This window comes from Pseudoliparis swirei, chromosome 14 (genome assembly GCF_029220125.1).
Source record: "Pseudoliparis swirei isolate HS2019 ecotype Mariana Trench chromosome 14, NWPU_hadal_v1, whole genome shotgun sequence".
Classification (NCBI taxonomy): domain Eukaryota; kingdom Metazoa; phylum Chordata; class Actinopteri; order Perciformes; family Liparidae; genus Pseudoliparis; species Pseudoliparis swirei.
In genome coordinates, this window is record NC_079401.1 from 287,703 (window position 1) to 309,051 (window position 21,349).

At 47.9% G+C, this 21,349-nt stretch overlaps 1 protein-coding gene and 1 long non-coding RNA gene across 4 annotated transcripts; one reads left to right on the top strand and one right to left on the bottom strand.

Moving 5' to 3' along the window:
* Positions 1–548: 548 nt before the first annotated feature.
* Positions 549–20,165, top strand: LOC130204225 (formin-like protein 2). Of its 2 annotated transcripts, XM_056430778.1 has the most exons (23): positions 549–621; positions 5,530–5,613; positions 6,017–6,160; positions 6,229–6,355; positions 6,426–6,502; positions 6,979–7,072; positions 7,724–7,798; positions 7,915–8,025; positions 8,113–8,262; positions 8,369–8,781; positions 9,069–9,172; positions 9,312–9,482; positions 10,175–10,299; positions 10,639–10,841; positions 14,097–14,331; positions 14,845–14,913; positions 15,047–15,127; positions 15,258–15,387; positions 15,454–15,614; positions 15,904–16,005; positions 16,130–16,225; positions 17,274–17,397; positions 17,484–20,165. In XM_056430778.1, exons 1-23 carry the CDS (start codon positions 578–580, stop codon positions 17,570–17,572), a joined length of 3,009 nt encoding a protein of 1,002 aa, XP_056286753.1. In that variant the 5' UTR covers positions 549–577; the 3' UTR covers positions 17,573–20,165. The 2 variants fall into 2 exon arrangements, with proteins under 2 accessions (XP_056286753.1, XP_056286752.1); XM_056430777.1 differs by having other exon boundaries at positions 17,274–17,576.
* LOC130204227 (uncharacterized) lies at positions 10,206–17,363 on the bottom strand. Of its 2 annotated transcripts, none has more exons than XR_008833586.1 (6): positions 17,257–17,363; positions 15,834–15,998; positions 15,670–15,727; positions 15,444–15,511; positions 15,035–15,124; positions 10,206–10,293 (listed from the first exon to the last, which is right to left on the bottom strand). It is a non-coding gene; the product is annotated as an uncharacterized LOC130204227 (long non-coding RNA). The 2 variants fall into 2 exon arrangements; XR_008833587.1 differs by having other exon boundaries at positions 17,218–17,363.
* Positions 20,166–21,349: the final 1,184 nt, after the last annotated feature.

The following is a 21,349-nucleotide window of genomic DNA, read 5'->3' on the forward strand; positions in this document are numbered from 1 at the left end:
GAAAAAGGTTTTTAAAAAACAATTAAATTTTTTTTAATTATTTATTTAAAGTTTTATTTTTTAAAAAAAGTAATAAATTTTTTACTTTTCTAAAAAAAAATTTTTTTTAAAGTAAAATTACAAGTTGAGTTAAGTTACAGGTGGGGGTTACAATCAAAATCTAATAGGGAGGAAAAAAGTTTCAATAGAGGGGGTTTTCCCGGTTAAAGTTACAGGACAGTAAATCCGTACGTAAGTCACAACACCCTAGGTATTCCGTGTATTTGTGAACAAAGATAACTCACTGTGCTTCTGTTGATGCCAGGAGAGGAGGCGGAGCTGCCCTGAAACCAACCAATCACATGCTTCTCCAACAGTTTAGAGTTAAACATAGCAGAGAGTCCACGCTTCAGTGGAGCATGAGGACAACTAAATCACTTTCTACTGATTTAACAAAAGTTTATACTTCTACATTAATGACATGTTATCAACTGCAGGATGGTTGAATTAGGTCAAGCTGTCTGTCACTAACCGCCTGTCTGTCTCTCTGTCTGCCTGTCTGTAGAAGTTCAGAAGAAGAGTCCAGGAGTCGACTCAGATGCTCAGAGAACTCGAGATATCTCTTCGCACAAACCACATCGGGTACCTGTCTGTCTGACCACCTGTCTGTCTCTCTGCAACTCTGTCGCCTGTAAATTACATTTATATTTAACTACTCAGTTCCTGCTTCCGCCATGACACAAAGATCTTCACACTGAGCGACTACCGGGAGGAGTTAGGACCTGAACCCTGCAGTGAGCTTGGCACAGGTTCCCTGGACAGAACGATGACAGTTTCATTGCACAACATGAGCTCCTGATACTTTGTATAAATCTCCTTTTAGGCTATAAACAAACTGGATTATTCCCAAACCCCCAAAACAAGGCGGACATTTTAAATATGTAAACATCTTCCTTACTTTAGGATTCACCAGAGGTATTCACTGAACTCGTTCATATTGAAGAAAACATTCTAATTTCAGACATCAAACAAGAAACATAATTAAGGTTAGAGGGTTACACATCCACTTCTAGATGAAGGGTTAGGGTTAGAGGTTACAGGGTTAGAGGGTTGGAGGTTTCACATCCACTTCTACATGAAGGGTTAGGGTTAGAGGTTACAGGGTTAGAGGGTTAGAGGTTACAGGGTTAGAGGTTACACATCCACTTCTAGATGAAGGATTAGGGTTAGAGGTTACAGGGTTAGAGGTTACAGGGTTAGAGGTTACAGGGTTACAGGTTACAGGTTACAGGTTACATGGTTACATGGTTACAGGTTTAGAGGTTACAGGTTACAGGGTTAGAGGTTACACATCCACTTCTAGATGAAGGGTTAGGGTTAGAGGTTACAGGGTTAGAGGGTTGGAGGTTTCACATCCACTTCTACATGAAGGGTTAGGGTTAGAGGTTACAGGGTTAGAGGTTACAGGGTTAGAGGGTTAGAGGTTACAGGGTTAGAGGTTACACATCCACTTCTAGATGAAGGGTTAGGGTTAGAGGTTACAGGGTTAGAGGTTACAGGGTTACAGGGTTACAGGTTACAGGGTTACAGGTTTAGAGGTTACAGGTTACAGGGTTAGAGGTTACACATCCACTTCTAGATGAAGGGTTAGGGTTAGAGGTTACATGTTACAGGGTTAGAGGTTACACATCCACTTCTACATGAAGGGTTAGGGTTAGAGGTTACAGGGTTAGAGGTTACAGGGTTAGAGGTTACAGGCTTAGAGGTTACAGGGTTACAGGTTACAGGGTTACAGGGTTACAGGTTACAGGGTTACAGGTTTAGAGGTTAGAGGTTACAGGGTTAGAGGTTACAGGGTTAGAGGGTTAGAGGTTACACATCCACTTCTCGATGAAGGGCAAGGGAACGTCATCCTTATGACCCAAAAAATACATGCAATGTATTCTGCCATACCGGAAAGTAACCACGGTGACATTGTATCTGCAGACAACATACATTCGACGCGGAGGAATCGGTTACTTTGTGTCAGTTGGAGTACATGGGCCGTGACACATTGAAAAATCGCTAGATGGCGCTCTTGATTCATTTATTGAATTGCTGAGACTGTTAGTGACCATTAGACATGCATGCTAAAGTGACCATGGTCCTCCCACACAGAGATCAGTTGGAGTTAGTAGTTCAGGGCATCAACTGACACTGGTTATTTTAAGGGGATTTCACCTGGTTTGTACCCAGAAAAGGTGGCCAAAACCTGGGTACATGCATGCTAAAGTGACCATGGTCCTCCCACACAGAGATCAGTTGGAGTTAGTAGTTCAGGGCATCAACTGACACTGGTTATTTTAAGGGGATTTCTCCTGTTTTGTACCCAGAAAAGGTGGCCAAAACCTGGGTACATGCATGCTAAAGTGACCATCTTCCACCCATACAAAGGACTCTATACTTGGGTAAATGTTAGTCAAATCCCCCTCTCAAAGAACCAGGGAGGATTGGGGGACAGTGACTGTCACCAGGCATACATTCCCTCCAAGGCCGAACCAATAGTGACTTTACTTGTGTAAATGTTAGTCAAATCCCCCTCTCAAAGATCCAGGGAGGATTGGGGGACATTGACTGTCACCGGGGGGACAAAAGGCAAAATTCCATTCTTCTGTCGGGCCTCTGGAGCTTACTCCCTGACCTTGCTCACCATCCGACCCCGTGGACCCCACACTTAAGCACTGCCCTGAGTTAAAACCCCTCTGTCAATTGTTTTCAATTTCAGGCCCCTGGTGGTATACATGTAAAGAGGCATACACATACAGTGTCACAAGGCATATATAAAAAATATATTTTCAGGCCCCTGGTGGTATAAATGTAAAGAGGCATACACATACAGTGTCACAAGGCTTCCGCCACGAGGGTTATAAGACCAGGGGCACGAAATTTTAACATTTCTCCCAGAGGGGTTTTAACTCAGGGCAGTGCTTAAGTGTGGGTGCACGGGGTCGGAGGGTGAGCAAGGTCAGGGAGTAAGCTCCAGAGGCCCCACAGACCAATTGCATTTTGCCTTTTGTCCCCGGTGACAGTCAATGTCCCCAATCCTCCTGGTCATGTACCCACGTATCGTCACTCCTGGTCTGGCCTAGGATGGAATGTCTGCCTGGTGACCGTCACTGTACTCCAATCCTCCTGGATCTTTGAGAGGAGTATTTGACTAACATGTACCCACGTATTGTCACTCCTGGTGGTCCGGCCTTGTATGTGATGTATGCCTGGTGACCATCACTGTCCCCCAATCCTCCTGGATCTTTGAGAGGGGGATTTGACTAACATTTACCCCAGTATAGTCACTCCTGGTGGTCCGGCCGAGTATGTGAAATGACCCTAAAATGGGTCATTTGACATACACTTTTATGAGCCGGCCGAGTATGTGAATTGACACTAGTTATTTTAAGGGTATTTCTCCTGTTTTGTACCCATAAAATGTGTCCAAAACCTGGGTACTTGCATCGTAAAGTGACCATGGTACTCACATAAAGGACCAGGGCATCCATGGGAGTCTGGCGTTTCATTTTCAAGCAGTTTGGACGTTTTTAGAAATAAAACAGAAGTACCTCTTATAAAGGATCTAGAGCTTAGTGCTTTTAGTATGTTCATCACGCCATCCAGGCCTATCTGGCATTCAAATTTCAAGCATTTTGGAGCATGTTGAAAAATCGCTATAGCCACATGCTAACCATTAGCCAAGCCTTCTAAAGCTTTTTTTGAAGTGAATATTGAGAATAAAAATACAGGGTTGTTGGAGTTGGAAAGCGACACACCACCTAGACGACACTCACTGGAAGAAAGAGCGGTAGACTTCTACGTTACATCTATAAGCGTTTTATTCAGAAATCAGGATACAAGTGGACAATCATGCATGGACCCCCCTCCTGAGCTCTGACCGATGGCCTCAGCGCTGGAGAAAAGAGGTGCCGGTTCAGAGTGAGCGGCCATCTTAAATAGCCGAAAAGAACAGTTCTGATTCGTCAGGAGCATAAGGGGGCGGTGTCTTCTCATTGGTTCTTGTTGCCAGCTCCCGCCTCTGCCGCTCCTTCATTGGTTCTTCTCGTCTGCCAATGAGTGCACATGTATTGAAAAGGTGGGGGAAGACAGGAAGGGAGTTGATTCCCTGGTTCCTGTCTCTGAAGAAGACTTCCTTTGGGAGAGAGGGGGACGGGATCTCCTCAGAGGTTTGTCTAAACAAAAGGGGCCTCCTCACACGTGTGTGTGTGTGTGTGTGTGTGGGTGAGTGCGTGTTGGGTCAGAGGAAGGACATGAGAGTTAGGTCAGGGGTGGCATCTGTGTCTGCTTGGGTCAGAGGGAGGAGATGGGTATCAGGTCAGAGGGGACATCTGTGCCTGTCGTTTCTCGGGGGGAGAGGGTACATAGATCAGCCCTGGCGCCAGAGTGGCTCTCTTAGACATTCCTACCCTCCTCCAGTCTACTCCATCTTTACACATAATCTATATGCAAACAATACTAAGCTATGCTAAACTATAATATATATTCTTTAACAGGGTCAAGGACCATGGGTTCAGACATCCCTGACTGATGTGCCCCTGGGAGATGTGGCCCAGATCCTGGGTAGTTTTCTTGCAAATTGACCATCTTCCTACCTTAGTAGAGCAAAAGTTAGGGTAAATTGGCAGACACGGCCAGCCCATACAGATGTAGTTGAAATGACAGAGTCTTGTAACTAGGGAACGAACAGTTCCCTATCTTGTCAACATGGGTCATTTGACATACACTTTTATGGGCCGGGAATGTATTCTGAATGACCCGATGCCCTCTGGTGGCGAAAAACTGTCACGGGAGGATTGGACTACATTTAATACATTTAAAAAAAAATCATAACTCTGCGATCGAAGGTCAGAACTGAAATCTTTTTTCTCCAGAGGTCAAGTGGGAAGGGGCACTGTGAGCCTGAGGTGTGTTTCGATTTTTAGCACCCTCAAAAAGGCTCCAAAATGCAGCCCGAAGTTTTTGACCCCCGGACACGCGAAATGTATGCCTCTTTACCCTAGGGATATCAAGGCTGGTTAGGGTTAGAGGTTACAGGGTTAGAGGTTACAGGGTTACAGGTTAGAGGTTACACATCCACTTCTAGATGAAGGGTTAGGGTTACAGGTTACAGGGTTAGAGGTTACAATTCAATTCAGTTTATTTGTATAGCCCAATTTCACAAATTAGTCTCGGAGTGCTTTACAATCTGAACACACAGACATCCCTGACCCAAAACCTCACATCGGACCAGGAAAAACTCCCAAAGAACCCAAACCGGGTTACACATCCACTTCGAGATGAAGGGTGAAATCTTTTTGGAGTTTCTGGATTTTTTCCTGCAACACTCAGGTTATATAAAGTCATGGATGAAGTGGAATTGGTTTATTTTTTACAAGCGGTAACTTCATGCGAGATGTAATGCTCCTCTACATTGACTCCAAGGTAGTAAAGAAGTTTGGTTCTGATAGCTTACGGTGGGGCACACCTGTCTGTCTGTCTGATGACCGGTCTGTCTCTTTGCAGGTGGGTCAGAGAGTTTCTGAATGAGGAGAATCGAGGCCTGGATGTTTTGGTTGAGTACTTGTCCTTCGCTCAGTACGCCGTCACGTGAGTCTGAACTAACTAAATATCAGTACATATTAATACCTTTACTTCAATTCTCACAGTTTGAACCTTTAGGGGCGGCTTTAGCTCAGTGGGGTAAGAGGGCCGTCCTGCAACCGCAGGGTTGTGGGTTCGATCCCCGCTCTCCCCATTAGTTGCAAGTCGAAGTGTCCTTGAGCAAGGCACTGAACCCCCAGTTGCTTCCCGGGCGCTTCACCGCAGCCCACTGCTCCTTAATAACTAAGGATGGGTTAAATGCAGAGAACTAATTTCCCCTTGGGGATTAATAAAAGTGTATATTCTTTAGCCGTCCTTAAAATATCAACCCGTATTCTCAGATTTTGTATGAACAAAGATACTTCCGGTTGAGTGGATCAGCTGATTTCTTGTGGTTGTGTGTGTTCAGGTTCGATGGAGAGCCGTCGGAGGCCTCGGGGGAGGTCTCGTCCATAGACTCCCCGTGGAGTCGGTCCATAGAAGACCTCCATGGGGACTGCAGCCTCCCTTCCCCATCCTCATCCGTCCCCAGAGCAGCTCGGCACTCCATCAGGTAGCACCAGTACCGCCCTGCTATTGGACCGGCGCTGAGAGAACTCTAAAGCGACGCTCTTGTTGCAGCTCGGCGATGGTGACTCGCTCCAACACGCTGCCGAGTCGCCGAACTCTGAAAAACTCACGACTCGTCTGTAAGAAAGACGACGTTCATGTTTGTGTCATGTGTCTGAGAGCCATCATGAATTACCAGGTACATGAAGTACATGAAGTACATGAAGCACATCTGAGCCGTTATGAACTTCCTATGTCCTCTTCTTCAGTACGGGTTCAACATGGTGATGGCTCATCCTCACGCCGTCAACGAGATCGCCCTCAGCCTCAACAACAGGAACCCCAGGTCAGTATGACAGGTACACAGAGTGATAACGAGGTTCTGACCACACACAGTGATAACGAGGTTCTGACCACACAGAGTAATAACGATGTTCTGACCACACACAGTGATAACGAGGTTCTTACCACACACAGTAATAAGGAGGTTCTGACCACATACAGTGATAACGAGGTTCTGACCACACAGAGTAATAACGAGGTTCTGACCACACAGTAATAACGAGGTTCTGACCACAGAGTGATAACGAGGTTCTGACCACACAGAGTAATAACGAGGTTCTGACCACACAGAGTGATAACGAGGTTCTGACCACACACAGAGTAATAACGAGGTTCTGACCACACAGAGTGATAACGAGGTTCTGACCACACAGGTACATAAAGGACCTCCACCTGTCTTGTTTTACTTTCTGCTGGTCTGTCTCTGGAATAGTCGGACCTGTCTGTCTGCTCACCTGTCTGTCTCCCTTCATTAATCAGGACGAAGGCTCTGGTGCTAGAGTTGTTGGCGGCCGTGTGTTTGGTCAGAGGGGGACACGAAATCATCCTGTCAGCTTTCGACAACTTCAAAACTGTAATCACACGCACACACACACACGCACAAACACACACAAGCACAAACGCACACACACAAACACAAACACACACATGCCCAAACACACACAAACACGCACACATGCACAAGCACAAACACACACACACACACGCACAAACACACACACACAGACACACGCACAAACACACACACAAACACACACGCACGCACAAAAACACACACACAAACACACACGCACACACACACACACACGCACAAACACACACACACGCACAAACACAGACACACACACACACACACATGCACAAACACACACAAACACGCACACACGTACAAACACACACACGCACAAACACATGCACAAACACACACACGCACAAACACACACAAACACACGCACAAAAACACACACGCACAAACACACACACAAAAACGCAAAGACACACACACACAAAAACGCACAGCCACACACACACAAAAACACACAAGCACACACACAAACACACACATGCCCAAACACACACAAACACGCACACATGCACAAGCACAAACACACACACAAACACACACACACACACAAAAACGCACAGCCACACACACACAAAAACACACACAAACACACACTTCCTGGACATAACGTACAGTTTGATATTGGTTGATCTTTTCCAGGTTTGCTCCGAGTCGATGCGTTTCGAGAAGCTGATGGAACATTTTAAGAACGAAGACGACAACATCGACTTTTTGGTTAATATTCATTTACAGTTTCTTCTTGAATTTCACTTGAATTAAAAATGATACCTACAAACACATTCCAGTGAAATAAACACGAGTAATAACAGGAAGTGGTTGTTGTTGTTCAGGTGGCCTGCATGCAGTTCATTAACATCGTGGTGCACTCGGTGGAGGACATGAACTTCAGAGTCCATCTGCAGTACGACTTCACCAAGCTGAACCTGGACGAGCACCTGGAGGTAACGCTCTAAGCCAATCACACGAGGGCTCGTGATCAACGACAAGCCCGTCTGCGTGTTCACCCGTCTCTCTGCCCGTCTCCCCAGAGGCTGAAGCACACAGAGAGCGACAGGCTCCAGGTTCAGATTCAAGCGTACCTCGACAACGTCTTCGACGTCGGGACGCTGCTCGAGGACGCCGAGACCAAAACCGCTGCTCTGGAGCGGGTGGAGGAGCTGGAGGAGAGCATGGGCACAGTAAGACAGACAGGTGGAGTCCGTCAGACGTTGGCGCGTGCTCGTAGAGAACGAAGCAACGAAGGACAGACGGCTGTTGTCCAACCGGCCGTCTCTCTGTCCTCAGATGTCGGAGCGTCTGCTGGACGTAGAGAACGAAGCGATGCTGAAGATCGTCGAGCTGGAGAAACAGCTGATGCAGACCAACAAGGAGCTGGACCGCGTCCGGGTGAGTGGGAACACGCCTACGTTTGGTCACCATGGAGACCCACACTGTGTGCTGGTCCTGGAACTTTACGCCTCCTGTTCACCTGTGCAGGAGGTGCATGCCAGCACCAACACTCAGGTGCACACCTTGCGGCGGATCGTTCGGGAGAAGGACCAAACCATCCGGCGTCAGAGTCGTCTGGAGCGACAGGCTCAGGAGGCCCAGCAGGCCGGAGGACCCGGGGCCCCTCAGCCCCAGAGAGGAGAGGGCGATGGGGGAGTTGGGGACTCGACCTCCCCCTCCCCTCCACCTTGTCCTAACCTGTCCCCCAGGTGAGACGTCAGACACAAGCTGCTATATTTCTCGACAAAAACATCGATAAATACTGGATTATTATGTTCATCAGACGTATGCAGGAATCCATTGTTCATGAAAAGGCCAAAGAACAAAACCCGGAAGAACCCCACCCCCATAATTACTGATTCATAATAATAAATAATTCATGACTACTATGGTAGGGACGCTCATGTTGCTCTGCTTGATGTGAACATACAGAAACATGTCAGATAACCAATGAATAATGAGTGTTGTTCATTGATTACCGTATTGATTTGACCAGTCCTGAGACGGTAGCCTATCACAGCATGGGACCAGTGATGGGCGGAGCTCCAGGGATGCCAGTCCCGCCCCCTCCACCTCCTCCGCCACCAATGCCAGGCACAGGTGTGTTTCAGCTCCACCAATCAAAATGCAGATTTTGATATGCAATCATAAACTGCAGGTCCCAAAGACTACGAGTACTCCCAGATGACATCACAGGAGGACCAACCAGTAACACATTTCTTCTTCTCTTTGTTTCAAGAGTCCAATGGGTCGTACCCTGCACCTCCCCCTCCTCCTCCACCCCCTCCTCCATGTCAGACCAGCGAGCTCTCCTCCTCTGTCCCCATGCCCCCCCCTCCTCCCCCCGTGGCCCCCCCTCTCCCAGGTTCGGGTGGGTCGGCCACGGTCATCTTTAACTCTGGACTTGCAGGTGAGACTGAACAAGAGGCTTTAGATGATGCTTTCAAAGACTGCATGGAAAAGAATCTTACAAATACTAAACAAAATAACATAAATAGTTTCACGCTCTGCTGACAAGAACAAAGACCGGACAATTTGACCATTTGATGCTTGTAACATTCACCCGACATATTATTCCACTTATATCAACATTGTAATTAGGGTTGATTTTTTGACGTGCTTCACCGATGCCAGCATATTTCTGACGTCCAGATTCAGTCACAACTGAAGTCACCTGTGGATCTAAATCACAGGTGTTCGGTTTTACTTTACAGTTCTTAACAATGACCTACAGGTCAATCACAATCCAGAAATCTCAGCAGTCATGGTAATTGTGCAAAATAATCTGACAAGTTTCATTCCACTAACATATCTTGTCTCTCGCTTTCAGAGGGTCCTCTCAAGTTATTCTGTACGTTTACTTTCAATCTTCCATGTTACCATCTTTACATTTGAGCATCCTCTAAATTGATGTCATCCCCGATAACCCCCCATCCTTCACCATCAGCCCTCATCAGAAACACAGAGCCAGAGCCAACACACTGAACGAACATTCAAGACTAAAGAGAACTTGGACTTCACATTCAGTCCAAACACATCGTAGACATTCATCCTTCTCAAAGTAAATCTGACGTGGAGTGGACTTGTCTCCATGCTGCACAGCCGTGAAGATCAAGAAGCCAATCCAGACCAAGTTTAGGATGCCGGTGTTGAACTGGGTTGCCCTGAAGCCAAGTCAGATCAACGGGACTGTCTTCAACGACATCAACGATGAGGCAATCCTGCAGGTAATAAAACAAATACATTCAAGTCTTTGGGTCATTTAGTTTATTATTCTTAAATAAACTCTAGATGAGAAAAGAGAGCAGCTGTTGAAAGGTTAGAGTGTTAGGTACCTCTGTTGTAATGGCTGTCCTGACACAACATAAAGCTGAAGAAAGTGAGCTGTGGACATTGTATAAAGTAGTCACAGAAGCTCAAGAAGGTCTTCATCTCAATGACAACTCCTCATGAATTAAAGGTAGATGTATACTTTAGCCAGAGTTTCAGGCTTGATTGTTGTACAGCCTGGGAGAAATCCTGCAAGACATCGATCAGTGACGAGGCTCTGAACATGTCTCTCTTAGGACCTGAATGTGGAGGAGTTTGAGGAGCTGTTTAAGACGAAGGCTCAAGGTCCAGCAGTGGACTTGACTCTGTCCAGACAGAAACTTCCTCAAAAAGCTCCATCCAAAGTGTCTCTACTGGAAGCCAACAGATCCAAAAACCTGGCTATCACTCTAAGGAAGGCCGGCCAGGGTCCAGAGGTCACCTGTCGCGCAATCCACACGTGAGTACAACAGGAACTATTTAATAACGTTTATTTTGTAGAGCCCAGAATCACAAATTACTAATTTGCCTCAGAGGGCTTTACAATCTGTACACATACAACGTCCCTGACCTTTGACCTCACATCAGATCAGGAAAAACTCCCCAAAAAACTGAAAAAAACCTTTGAGGGTAAAAAAATTAGAAGGTAAGAACCCTTCGCAGAGCATCAGAAGGATCCCTCTCCAGGATGGACAGAAGAATAGATGTCATGTGACCAGATGAACAATAGATGTCATGTGACCAGATGAACAATAGATGTCATGTGACCATATGAACAATAGATGTCATGTGACCAGATGAACAATAGATGTCATGTGACTAGGTGAACAATAGATGTCATGTGACCAGGTGAACAATAGATGTCATGTGACCAGATGAACAATAGATGTCATGTGACCAGGTGAACAATAGATGTCATGTGACCAGATGAACAATAGATGTCATGTGACCAGATGAACAATAGATGTCATGTGACCAGATGAACAATAGATGTCATGTGACTAGATGAACAATAGATGTCATGTGACCAGATGAACAATAGATGGCATGTGACCAGATGAACAATAGATGGCATGTGACCAGATGAACAATTGGATTGGATTCAATCTATTGTCATTGCACAGAGTACAGGTACACAAGCAACGAAATGTATTCTCTGCATTTAACCCATCCTTAGTTATGAAGGAGCAGTGGGCTGCAGTGATGCGCCTGGGGAGCAACTGGGGGTTCAGTGCCTTGCTCAAGGACACTTCGACTTGCAACTAATGAGGAGAGCGGGGATCGAACCGACGACCTTGGGGTTGCAGGACGACCCTCTTACCCCACTGAGCTCCATCCGCCAGAGTTACAGAGTTAGAACACAATCAATAAATATAACAGCAATTATGAATGAGTAGAAGCCATGGACCAGGCAGGGCCAAGGAGGCAGGAGGAGCTCCAGACACAGCCACGATCCATGGAAACCTGAGAGGCGAGAAGGCACACAAACTCCAGGGAAGAAGTCGGGTTAGTAATGTGCAATGAAGAGACATGAATTTGTCTAGAAGAAGAGAGAGAGGAGCTCAGTGTATCCTAAAATGTGCCCCCCAGCAGCCTAGGTATGTAGCAGCATCTCTATGGGAAACTACCGCAGTACCAGCAACTCTAACACAAGAGACTCCTTTCGACACAAAGGAGTCGCGGCTCGACTCCAAGCTCCCTCCTGATGACCGAGCCCCTTACCCTATCTCTAAGGCTCCTAGAGGAACCTCATCTCCTTACCCTATCTCTAAGGCTCCTAGAGGAACCTCATCTCCTTACCCTATCTCTAAGGCTCCTAGAGGAACCTCATCTCCTTACCCTATCTCTAAGGCTCCTAGAGGAACCTCATCTCCTTCCTCTATCTCTAAGGCTCCTAGAGGAACCTCATCTCCTTACTCTATCTCTAAGGCTCCTAGAGGAACCTCATCTCCTTACTCTATCTCTAAGGCTCATAGACAGGAACCTCATCTCCTTACCCTATCTTTAAGGCTCCTAGAGGAACCTCATCTCCTTCCTCTATCTCTAAGGCTCCTAGAGAGGAACCTCATCTCCTTACCCTATCTCTAAAGCTCCTAGAGGAACCTCATCTCCTTACCCTATCTCTAAGGCTCCTAGAGGAACCTCATCTCCTTACTCTATCTCTAAGGCTCCTACAGAGGAACCTCATCTCCTTACCCTATCTCTAAGGCTCCTAGAGGAACCTCATCTCCTTACCCTATCTCTAAGGCTCCTAGAGGAACCTCATCTCCTTCCTCTATCTCTAAGGCTCCTAGAGGAACCTCATCTCCTTACTCTATCTCTAAGGCTCCTACAGAGGAACCTCATCTCCTTACCCTATCTCTAAGGCTCCTAGAGGAACCTCATCTCCTTACCCTATCTCTAAGGCTCCTAGAGGAACCTCATCTCCTTACTCTATCTCTAAGGCTCCTACAGAGGAACCTCATCTCCTTCCTCTATCTCTAAGGCTCCTAGAGGAACCTCATCTCCTTACCCTATCTCTAAGGCTCCTAGAGGAACCTCATCTCCTTCCTCTATCTCTAAGGCTCCTAGAGGAACCTCATCTCCTTCCTCTATCTCTATGGCTCCTAGACAGGAACCTCATCTCCTTACTCTATCTCTAAGGCTCCTAGAGGAACCTCATCTCCTTACTCTATCTATAAGGCTCCTACAGAGGAACCTCGTCTCCTTACTCTATCTCTAAGGCTCCTACAGAGGAACCTCATCTCCTTCCTCTATCTCTAAGGCTCCTAGAGGAACCTCATCTCCTTACCCTATCTCTAAGGCTCCTAGAGGAACCTCATCTCCTTCCTCTATCTCTAAGGCTCCTAGAGGAACCTCATCTCCTTCCTCTATCTCTAAGGCTCCTACAGAGGAAACTCATCTCATTGAGAGCTTTGCCTTTCGGCTCAGCTCCTCTTCACCAGACGGACCGGTGCAGCGCCTGTTTTACTGCAGCAGCCGCACCGATCCACCTGTCCGTCTCCCACTCCATCTTCCCCTCACTGGTGTTCACGAGATACTTGAACTCCTTCGCTTGGGGCACTATGTCCCCACCTGGAGGATCAGTACACCGGCAGAGCCCCATGGCCTCAGATGTGGAGGTGCTGACTCTAATCCCCACCACTTCACACTCGGCTGAAAAAACGCCCCAGTGAATGCCGTAGGTCACGATCCGAGGAGGCCAACAGGACCACATCATCTGCAAACAGCAGAGAGGAGATCCCGAGACCCCCAAACCTGACCTGCTCCACCCCCGGGCTGCGCCTAAATATCCTGTCCATACAAATCACAAACAGGACTGGTGATGAAGGGAAACCCTGGTTAGGCCGACACCCACCCACACTGCTGGTCTTGAATCTGAGGTTGAACCAACAGTCGGAGCCTACCCTCCAGCACCCTGGAATAAGCTTTCCACGGGAGGCTAAGTAATGTGATATCACGATAGTTCGATTACACTCCCTAGTCCACCTTTTTTTTTTTAAATGGGAACCACCACCCGGTCTGCCAGTTCATGGGCACTGTTCCTGACCCCAATGCAACGAGTAAAACCGACTCTTCCAATACCAGTAACACCATTAAAACAAACTCTACCAACGAGTAACATGATGAAAACCAACGTTCTGATTGGCTCCCTGAGAAGTCCATCCAGCAGTATTGGTACCATGGGATGTTCTGTTTCTTAACCTTTCTGCAGATTTGACCTCCGGACCGTTCGGGTGGACTTTGTGGAGTGTCTGATGCGATTCCTGCCGACTGAGGCCGAGGTGAAGCTTCTACGTCAATACGAGAGGGACCGAAAACCTCTGGAGGCGCTCAGTGACGAAGACCGATTCATGATGCAGTTCAGTCGCATCGAACGACTCAACCAGCGCATGTCCATCATGACCTTCATGGGCAACTTCACAGACAACATCCAGATGTTAACGCCGGTAAGACAGACAGGTAGTGATAGACGGGTAGAAACAGGCGGGTAGAGACAGACAGATAGAGACAGACGGGTAGAGACAGACAGATAGAGACAGACGGGTAGAGACAGACAGATAGAGACAGACGGGTAGAAACAGATGAATAGAGACAGACAGGTAGAGACAGAAGGGTAGAGACAGATGGATAGAGATAGACGAGTAGAGACAGATGGGTAGAAACAGATGAATAGAGACAGACGGGTAGAGAAAGATGGATAGAGACAGACGGGTAGAGACAGACAGATAGAGACAGACGGGTAGAAACAGATGAATAGAGATAGACGAGTAGAGACAGACGGGTAGAAACAGATGGATAGAGACAGACAGGTAGAGACAGACGGGTAGAGACATACGGGTAGAAACAGATGAATAGAGACAGACAGGTAGAGACAGACGGGTAGAGACAGACGGGTAGAGACAGACGGGTAGAGACAGACGGGTAGAGACAGACATCTTTCACTGTTTTGTTTCCTTCAGCAACTCCACGCCATGATCGCTGCTTCAGTTTCTATAAAGTCGTCACAGAAGCTCAAGAAGATCCTGGAGGTCAGTGTGTGTTTACAGTGTGGACACAGAGAAAGTTGATATGGCTGGTTAGGGTTACCCCTGACCATGGTTAACCCTGACCAAGTTGATATGTATATAAATGTATAGAATGAGTCTACACCTGCTTCCGTAGATCATCTTGGCTCTGGGGAACTACATGAACAGCAGCAAGAGAGGAGCGGTCTACGGATTCAGACTGCAGAGTTTAGACCTGGTAACACACACAAATGAACAAAGAAACACACACATGCACACACAAATACACAAACACACACACACAAACACGTCTTTACACATGAAGACAATACATGAGGTCTACATGGTCCAAGTGTGTTTTGTTGCAGCTGCTGGAGACCAAGTCCACGGACAGGAAGCAGACGTTGCTCCACTATATTGCCAACGTGGTGAGGGACAAGTATCCGGCTAAATGTCTGTTTTACAACGAGCTTCACTATGTGGACAAGGCTGCTGCAGGTGAGTGTCGGCCAATCAGAGCGATGCAAGACAGACTGTGTTGTGAGCGTCCTCACCTGTGTGTAGTGAGTCTGGAGAACGTGCTGTGTGACGTCAAGGAGATGCAGCGCGGCATGGAGCTCACCTGGAGAGAGTTCAGTGTTCAACACAATGCCTTGCTCAAGGACTTCATCAGCAGGCACGAGTCCCGACTCAGCAAAGTGCTGGAAGACGCACGCATCGCTGAGGTACACACACACACACACACACACACACACACAGACACACAGAGGCTGAACTTACCCAACAACGACTTCTCGGTTGTTTTGAAGCGTCAACATGAATCATCTTGAGATCATTGCTGCTGGTTTCAGATGAAGAGTTGGGCTTAGAGGCTTTATTGTTTTAAAGACAAGTAAACCGTGGTTATGATGAATGAACCATAAACAATAAAACATATTACATACTTAGTATTCAACCATTCATAAAACAACGTCCCGTCCAATGGAAGCCTTTGTTTGGTTTGGACGCCATCAGGACGCCTTTGAAGACGTGGTGAAGTTTTTCGGGGAGAGCTCGAAGACGATGCCACCGTCGGTGTTCTTCCCCATCTTTGTTCGCTTCATGAAGGCCTACAGGGTGAGTCATAGGGCTAAGCCCCGCCTCCTGCACAGGGGGCGGGGCTACACCAGGAAGCACTCACAACTCATTTAACTTCAAGCTTCACACAGCTCAGTGTGTGTATGTGTGTGTGTGTGTGTAGATGGCAGAGGAGGAAAACGAGCAACGGAGGCGCCAAGAACAAATGTTACTGGAGAAGCAGGAGCAGGAGGAGCAGCAGGAGGAGGAGCAGACCAAGGTGAGCCTGTGACCTCTGACCTGAGTCATGATGTCATAATGGTTGGTGTGACCTCTGAGTTGAGTCATGATGTCATAATGGTTGGTGTGACCTCTGACCTGGGCCATGATGTCATAATGGTTGGTGTGACCTCTGACCTGGGCCATGATGTCATAATGGTTGGTGTGACCTCTGACCTGAGTCATGATGTCATAATGGTTGGTGTGACCTCTGACCTGAGTCATGATGTCATAATGGTTGGTGTGACCTCTGACCTGGGCCATGATGTCATAATGGTTGGTGTGACCTCTGACCTGAGTCATGATGTCATAATGGTTGGTGTGACCTCTGACCTGAGTCATGTCATAATGGTTGGTGTGACCTCTGACCTGAGTCATGATGTCATAATGGTTGGTGTGACCTCTGACCTGGGCCATGATGTCATAATGGTTGGTGTGACCTCTGACCTGAGTCATGATGTCATAATGGTTGGTGTGACCTCTGACCTGGGCCATGATGTCATAATGGTTGGTGTGACCTCTGACCTGAGTCATGATGTCATAATGGTTGGTGTGACCTCTGACCTGAGTCATGATGTCATAATGGTTGGTGTGACCTCTGACCTGAGTCATGATGTCATAATGGTTGGTGTGACCTCTGACCTGGGCCATGATGTCATAATGGTTGGTGTGACCTCTGACCTGAGTCATGATGTCATAATGGTTGGTGTGACCTCTGACCTGAGTCATGATGTCATAATGGTTGGTGTGACCTCTGACCTGAGTCATGATGTCATAATGGTTGGTGTGACCTCTGACCTGGGCCATGATGTCATAATGGTTGGTGTGACCTCTGACTTGGGCCATGATGTCATAATGGTTGGTGTGACCTCTGACCTGGGCCATGATGTCATAATGGTTGGTGTGACCTCTGACCTGAGTCATGATGTCATAATGGTTGGTGTGACCTCTGACCTGGGCCATGATGTCATAATGGTTGGTGTGACCTCTGACCTGGGCCATGATGTCATAATGGTTGGTGTGACCTCTGACCTGGGCCTTCTCCCCAGTCTCCCTCCCGGAGGGGGAAGCGGCAGCAGCAGGAGCTGTTCACGGAGCTCAGACGACGACAAGTCAAAGATAGCTGCCATGTTTACGAAGGGAAGGATGGCGCCATCGAGGACATCATCACAGGTAACACATCGCAGCTCAACACTCAGGGTTACGCCTCTTCTTCTGTCTGTCGTCTGATTGGCTGTTTGGTTTTTCCCCACCTGCAGCCCTGAAAGCCGTCCCCTTCACAGCCCGCTCAGCCAAACGCAGCTCTCGCTTCTTCTGTGAACCCGCCCACTCTGAAGAGCACTACTGAGACATGACATCATAGAGAGAGACTACATCAGAGAGAGAGAGAGACATTACATCATAGAGAGAGACATTAAATCAAAGAGAGAGAGAGAGACGAGAGACATTACATCATAGAGAGAGAGAGAGAGAGAGACTACATCATAGAGAGAGACATTAAATCAAAGAGAGAGAGAGACATTACATCATAGAGAGATACTACATCAGAGAGAGAGAGAGAGACATTACATCATAGAGAGAGAGACGAGAGACATTACATCATAGAGAGCGAGAGAGACATTACATCATAGAGAGAGAGAGACTACATCAGAGAGAGAGACATTAAATCAAAGAGAGAGAGAGACATTACATCATAGAGAGAGAGAGACTACATCAGAGAGAGAGAGACATTACATCAGAGAGAGAGAGAGACATTACATCATAGAGAGAGAGAGACATTACATCATAGAGATAGATAGACATTACATCATAGAGAGAGAGACGACATCATAGAGAGAGAGAGACACTAGATCTCAGCATATTTGTGGAGATGTAATGTCTCTTCAGATGGCCACGCCCACTTCTAATCGAGGGGACCAATTAGCACTTAAATATGTGATGATGTGAACTGATGGCATCATGTTGGGTACGTTGTCTTATTGGCCAGCTACCTGACCTCTGACCTATCCCTGAGGCAACTCGTCTGAGGTTCTGCAGTTTTTCTGGGTCTTGAACTGGGTCTTGTACAGGGTTCTGCTTGTTTCCCTGCATTGTGTTCTACTGTGTTCTACTGTGTTCTACTGTGTTTGCTGGTCTCACCAGAGCTGGACCCACATAGCTTGGCTCCTTTCTTTTTGTGTTGACCACTCATGAGCCTGGACCCCGTCACCTCCCTGGACCTGGACCATCCCTGGACCTGGACCCCCTCACCTCCCTGAGCCTGGACCCCGTCACCTCCCTGGACCTGGACCATCCCTGGACCTGGACCCCCTCACCTCCCTGAACCTGGACCCCCTCACCTCCCTGGACCCTCCCTGGACCTACTCACCTCCCTGAACCTGGACCCCCTCACCTCCCTGGACCCTCCCTGGACCTCCTCACCTCCCTGGACCCTCCCTGGACCTACTCACCTCCCTGGACCTACTCACCTCACTGAACCTGGACCTGGACCCCCTCACCTCCCTGGACCTCCTCACCTCCCTGAACCTGGACCCCCTCACCTCCCTGGACCTCCTCACCTCCCTGAACCTGGACCCCCTCACCTCCCTGGACCTCCTCACCTCCCTGAACCTGGACCCCCTCACCTCCCTGGACCTACTCACCTCCCTGAACCTGGACCTGGACCCCCTCACCTCCCTGGACCTCCTCACCTCCCTGAACCTGGACCCCCTCACCTCCCTGAACCTGGACCTGGACCCCCTCACCTCCCTGGACCTGGACCCCCTCACCTCCCTGAACCTGGACCCCCTCACCTCCCTGGACCTGGACCCCCTCACCTCCCTGGACCTCCTCACCTCCCTGGACCTGGACCCCCTCACCTCCCTGAACCTGGACCCCCTCACCTCCCTGAACCTGGACCCCCTCACCTACCTGGACCTCGTCATCTACCTGGACCCCTTCACTGAAGTCTCCTCCTCCTCTTGTCCTTCCAACAACTTGAAGTCTGAAACGGTAAAACGGGTTTCAGGGTTTAAGTAAGAGACAAAAAACAGACCTGGTCAGTCTGCTGATGATGGGTTCAGGACACACCTGGAAGGACATAAGGAGACTGCTGAAGGACACATGGAGACTACTGAAGGACACAAGGAGACCACTGAAGGATACAAGGAGACCGCTGAAGGACACAAGGAGACTACTGAAGGACATAAGGAGACTACTGAAGGACACAAGGAGACTACTGAAGGACACGAGACTACTGAAGGCCACAAGGAGACTACTGAAGGACACAAGGAGACTACTGAAGGACATAAGGAGACTACTGAAGGCCACAAGGAGACTACTGAAGGACACAAGGAGACTACTGAAGGACACAATGAGACTACTGAAGGACATAAGGAGACTACTGAAGGACACAAGGAGACTACTGAAGGACATAAGGAGACTACTGAAGGACACAAGGAGACTACTGAAGGACACAAGGAGACTACTGAAGGACACAAGGAGACTACTGAAGGACACAAGGAGACTACTGAAGGACACAAGGAGACTACTGAAGGCCACAAGGAGACTACTGAAGGACACAAGGAGACTACTGAAGGCCATACGAGACACCTCTGGACAAGTGGACCTACCTGGACAGATCTGGTGGGGTGTCCTTCAAGGTGATCTGGTCTCCCTATGGAGCCCCAACCTGAGACCTGAATGGACTCAAAGACTGTGGAGCAACAGACATGTAGATGTGTGTCTTCTGGACTCGACTGGGCTGAGGGTCCAGTAGAGTCCAGTAGAGTCCAGTCTGGTCCAGCATCAACCCCCCGCCCCCCTTTCGTTAATGCCATGAGACATCAGTTCCAGACCTGGGACCAGCACAACGTTTTCTACGTGTACAGAACTTCCCCAGGACGCCTGGCTGCTCGTCCTGCTGGTTGTTGGTGATTCAGTAAACACACCTGTCCACCTGTCGTCTGTCCCTTATTACGATAAACATCACAACCTAAGACAACTACTGAGCAGCTAGGACGACATCACTACCATTATTATAACGAATTATCATAAGCAAAACTACTGAGAAAGACCAGACAGGTAACAGACAGGTAACTAGACAGGTAACCAGACAGATCTAGAGGTAACCAGACAGGTAACTAGACAGGGAACTAGACAGGTAACCAGACAGGTCGACAGGTAACCAGACAGGTAACTAGACAGGTAACCAGACAGATCTACAGGTAACCAGACAGGTCGACAGGTAACCAGACAGGTAACTAGACAGGTAACCAGACAGGTAACCAGACAGGTCGACAGGTAACCAGACAGGTAACAGACAGGTCGACAGGTAACCAGACAGGTAACTAGACAGGTAACTAGACATGTAACCAGACAGGTAACAGACAGGTAAATAGACAGGTAACTAGACAGGTAACTAGACAAGTAATCAGACAGGTAACTAGACAGGTAACCAGACAGGTAACCATACAGGTAAATAGACAGGTAACCAGACAGGTAACCAGAAAGGTAACTAGACAAGTAATCAGACAGGTAACTAGACAGGTAACCAGACAGGTAACCAGACAAGTAATCAGACAGGTAACCAGACAGGTAACCAGACAGGTAACCAGACAGGTAACCAGACAGGTAACCAGACAGGTAACCATACAGGTAACCATACAGGTAACTAGACAGGTAACAGACAAGTAATCAGACAGGTAACTAGACAGGTAACAGACAAGTAATCAGACAGGTAACTAGACAGCTAACCAGACAGGTAACCAGACAGGTAACCAGACAGGTAACCAGAAAGGTAATCAGACAGGTAACTAGACAGGTAACCAGACAGATCTAGAGGTAACCAGACAGGTAACTAGACAGGGAACTAGACAGGTAACCAGACAGGTCGACAGGTAACCAGACAGGTAACTAGACAGGTAACCAGACAGATCTACAGGTAACCAGACAGGTAACTAGACAGGTAACCAGACAGGTAACTAGACAGGTAACCAGACAGATCTACAGGTAACCAGACAGGTAACAGACAGGTCGACAGGTAACCAGACAGGTAACCAGACAGGTAACCAGACAGGTCGACAGGTAACCAGACAGGTAACAGACAGGTCGACAGGTAACCAGACAGGTAACTAGACAGGTAACT